The sequence below is a fragment of the Gossypium raimondii genome, chromosome 7, assembly GCF_025698545.1.
Source record: "Gossypium raimondii isolate GPD5lz chromosome 7, ASM2569854v1, whole genome shotgun sequence".
Classification (NCBI taxonomy): domain Eukaryota; kingdom Viridiplantae; phylum Streptophyta; class Magnoliopsida; order Malvales; family Malvaceae; genus Gossypium; species Gossypium raimondii.
The window spans coordinates 4,389,338-4,393,249 of NC_068571.1; the positions used below are offsets into that span (position 1 = coordinate 4,389,338).

Below are 3,912 nucleotides of genomic sequence, written 5' to 3' on the forward strand. Positions count from 1 at the left end.
TATCATCATCATATATTTTTCATGTTTTAATTTTTTATCAATAAAATATTATAATATAATTATTTAATTAAGAAATATATTTTACTTAAAATAAATAATAAATATCTATTTACTTAAATAATAATTAATTTAAACCCATGAATTACAATTGTATGCTTATTTTTACTACACATATATACATTTGGCTTTAATATATATATTTCATTAATTTAATAAGATAATATCAAATAAATAATAATTTATACTGTTATATTCTAATATTAATTAATAATAACTTAAATCATTAAAAATCTTTAGATTTTTCCCATTGTTTTGCCGGCTGCCGCCTCAACTATTACTTAATGGCATATTTGCGATTTTGGTCTTTTATATTTTCTTTTAATTTATAATTCAAATTTTACCTTTTATTCAATCTAATCCTTCTTCTTATTTTCTCTTAATTAAGCTAAATTTACTTAATTAAAACCTAATTAAGCTCACTACTAGACACATAAATATTTCTAATAATTATTTATGAACTCATTTCATTAAGACAGTGGCTCGATAATATACTTTTTCAATGCCCATAAAGATTGGATCATTACAAAAACTGCTCACAAACATAGATTTCTAAAATTGAAAAACAAAAGTAAATAAATAAATACACGGGAAAATGTGAGGAATCCTTTCAAAATCAACAACGAAAGTGCGGGAGATCATTAACACAAAAAAGAAAAACACGCGGGCGAACTTCAAAAACATAAACCCATTCAGTTCCGCCAACTACAAACCTCAAAGGCTGCCTTTTTCTAACCTAACATATCTCAGCCGTCCACGTGTAAACATATCCACCCACGTCAATCAGATGCGAAAGATCTCTCTGTCGTTTAGAGCTTCCTCTATAGACCCCTTATAACCAGTCCCATCCCTGAAAACCCCTCGCTTTCCTTTTTATTTTATTTTAATTCACTCTCAGGAGAGAGCATTTTGGGGTTTTGTTTTAGAGTTCTCAAAGAATGAACTTTTCGACAAAACAGAATAGTAGCAGAGCAATGAATCCTTGCGTTCTTCATCTCCAAAAACTGGGTCTCGAGCTTAAGTGTCCTCTCTGGTTCGTGTTATGTTATTTTCGCCGTTTTTTTTTTTTGAGTTTCGGATTTTGGATTTATTATTTTAAATGCTGGTTTTTTTTTCGCAGTTTGAACTTGTTTAAGCGGCCATTGTTGCTCCCATGTGATCATTTGTTCTGCGAGTTACTGTCTTTTCCTTCTCCATCTCCATTTCGAGTTTTGATTATTCATTGCTTGGTTTTAATTTTTTTTTCTCTTTCCGAAAATATTGCAGTTCGTGCGTAGCAAGAACTGAGTTTGGTTCAGAGTGCCCTATTTGCAAAGTTCAATGCGCAAATCGAGGTACATTTCATTTATTTACTTTGATTTTTCATTTCTGAAAAAAGGCGGCGGAGCTAAAGAAGGTTAATATTTAGGTTTATCTTATTTCTGGACTTATTGAGTTGACGGATTTAGTTTGAGTCCATTTGTGGTTTAAAATTTTTGGATTAATATCGGTTTTCATGTTTCGGATTATTTTTGGTTTAGTTAATTTGAGTTTAATTTTTAGTCTATTAATTTTAAAAACAAATTAAATTAAAATTTAAGTAGATAATACTTAATTTTATTGGTAGGTATTAGGATGAACGTCTCTCTGCTTTTCCATGATTATTTGGAAATTTGTTTTTGTTTTGTAGTATGAGTTTCATTTTATGGATGACAAATGGCTGTGTTGGATGCAGATCTAAGGCCTTTGACCTTCATGGAGAATATAGTAGGAATCTATAGAAGTTTGGATTCTGCATTTTCTGCCAACCTTTCTCATTCCATTGAAGATGGGGTTGGCAAAACTGAAAAATTTGATAAGTGCAGCATGCAAAGGCGTGCTACAGATGTAGGTTACGAGACTCCTAACAAAGATGGAGTTGATTTGTTACGATCAGTTTCCCATAAACAAATAGGGGCATCTCAAGAGTCTAGGAATAGGCAGATCATCATGAGCCAAGCTGATCAAGCATCCCTCAGCCCGCCTTCCTATGGTGATACAAAGGTCTCTGACAATGATAGCGAGCATGTAAGAATTCACCTTTCCTGCATTATGTTATAGTTGGATGTATAAATTCTTTAACTTTGTTTCTACCGTTTATGTTTGTAGCTGTATAACACTTCCCTCGGTCTTTAGACTGCTTATGTTTATACTACTTGTGGAGCATTTTGAATTTTGTTGCATCTGTTTGTTTATGATATTACTTGCTCACAGTCTCTTAATGATTTCTTAGAGTCTTGCAAACTTTCCAGCCAAGGGAGCGGGGAAGAGAAATTCAGAGGTGGGACAAGGGAATTCATCAGGCATTCGCCCTTGTGAGCCGGGAGAGGTTCTAAATAATTGGACTGTCGAGGAGATTCCTGTAATTTTTAAACTCAATTTAAAGTAATATTCAGAACAAACTTGTTTTAAAATCTTATTTTAATGAAATATATCATTCAGTATTGTAGAAGCCCAAATTTGCCCGGGCCCATACCAAATAAACCAAACCAAAATCAATTAACAATCTATAAGCCCAGTACATTAAAAATTAACCCCAACTAAACTACCCAAACCCAATTACAAAATCCAATACCCAAAATAGGCCCAAAAACATTTTTAGAAAAAAAAAAACCCTAACACCACCTAACTCTGACACTGTCGCCGCACACCTTTTGCCCACTTGCTCCAGTGCCACCTGCAAAACGAAAGGAGCACGCAACAGACACAAATAGAAGAAACAAACAGTAGCCAAAACATATACTTGGCTATAAAAGCAAAAGTTTAATGTAATCAAAAGGGGGATTTTTCTTTTCGGCAAAAGCCGAGTTTTCTGTAAAAGAATAAGATTTTTCTGTTCTTTCGGTTTGCTATGAACATTAAGATAAAAAAAAAACCAAAACATATTTTGAATGTGACTTTTTTTTTTCAGATTTGCATTTCTGCTTGTTTTATTTTTTTTATTTTATCTTTTACATAAGAAATAAGAAATAAAAGGAGGCAAAGAAAGCTTACCTGCGCCGTGCTGGAGAAGGGGAAAAGCGAACGGTTTTCTCATTTTCCCTTCGTTTTGGCCCACTTTTAAAGAACCCAACCTCGAATCTGGGTTCCTGGGAATGACCGGCTTCAAATGGGGCTAAAAGACCCGATTTTGCACCTCCAACCGCCGCCGCCGGCGGGGCTACGGCGGAGGTGCGCCGGAACCTTGGGCCGGAGTAAAGAGGGGAAGGATTCAATTTTTTTTTAGAATGGGGGCTGAATGAAATTTTTTAACAAAATTTGGTTTAAATACCCGAATGAAATAGCGTCGTTTTGGCCTGTTTCATTCGTCCTCAAAACGACGCCGTTTTGCGTCTAAACCGAGATCCGAATCGCGACCCGACCCGGCGGTACCCAGGGTCCGCGTGTTTTTGTGCGGATGGGTTATTTGCAACCCTGGCCCTTCCGCGTTCTGGCCCTTTTCAATTTACTCTCTTTTTTTTGTTTATTTTCATTTTTTTTAAATTCGGCCATTTATTTTTCGGGTGTTTCATTTTAGTCCTGTGGATGACGCATATAAGGTGGGAATAATTACCTAATCGGTCCCCTCCTTCAAAGTGCATTATAGATTGATCTTTCGCTTTATTTCATTCTTGATTTCTCCCATGGAATTTTGTTTTGTTTTCGATTTAGTCCGTTTATTATTATTATTGTTATTTACCCATTTATACCCTTTTTAGATTTTGTTATATATTTTCTAGATTTTGTTATATATATACGTACTTATATATATACACGCTACATATTTCTAATTTTCATATATGTACATACTTACATTTTTATATATGTTATAATTTATATACATATATACATACATAT

At 33.9% G+C, this 3,912-nt stretch overlaps 1 protein-coding gene and 1 long non-coding RNA gene across 2 annotated transcripts; one reads left to right on the forward strand and one right to left on the reverse strand.

The window, feature by feature from the left end:
* Positions 1-903: 903 nt before the first annotated feature.
* LOC105766192 (BRCA1-associated RING domain protein 1) lies at positions 904-2,527 on the forward strand. The gene is made up of 5 exons (XM_012585558.2): positions 904-1,090; positions 1,178-1,231; positions 1,324-1,391; positions 1,772-2,103; positions 2,309-2,527. Exons 1-5 carry the CDS (start codon positions 996-998, stop codon positions 2,462-2,464), a joined length of 705 nt encoding a protein of 234 aa, XP_012441012.1. The 5' UTR covers positions 904-995; the 3' UTR covers positions 2,465-2,527.
* On the reverse strand, positions 2,467-3,302 carry LOC128042441 (uncharacterized). The gene is made up of 2 exons (XR_008197900.1): positions 3,070-3,302; positions 2,467-2,752 (listed from the first exon to the last, which is right to left on the reverse strand). It is a non-coding gene; the product is annotated as an uncharacterized LOC128042441 (long non-coding RNA).
* Positions 3,303-3,912: the final 610 nt, after the last annotated feature.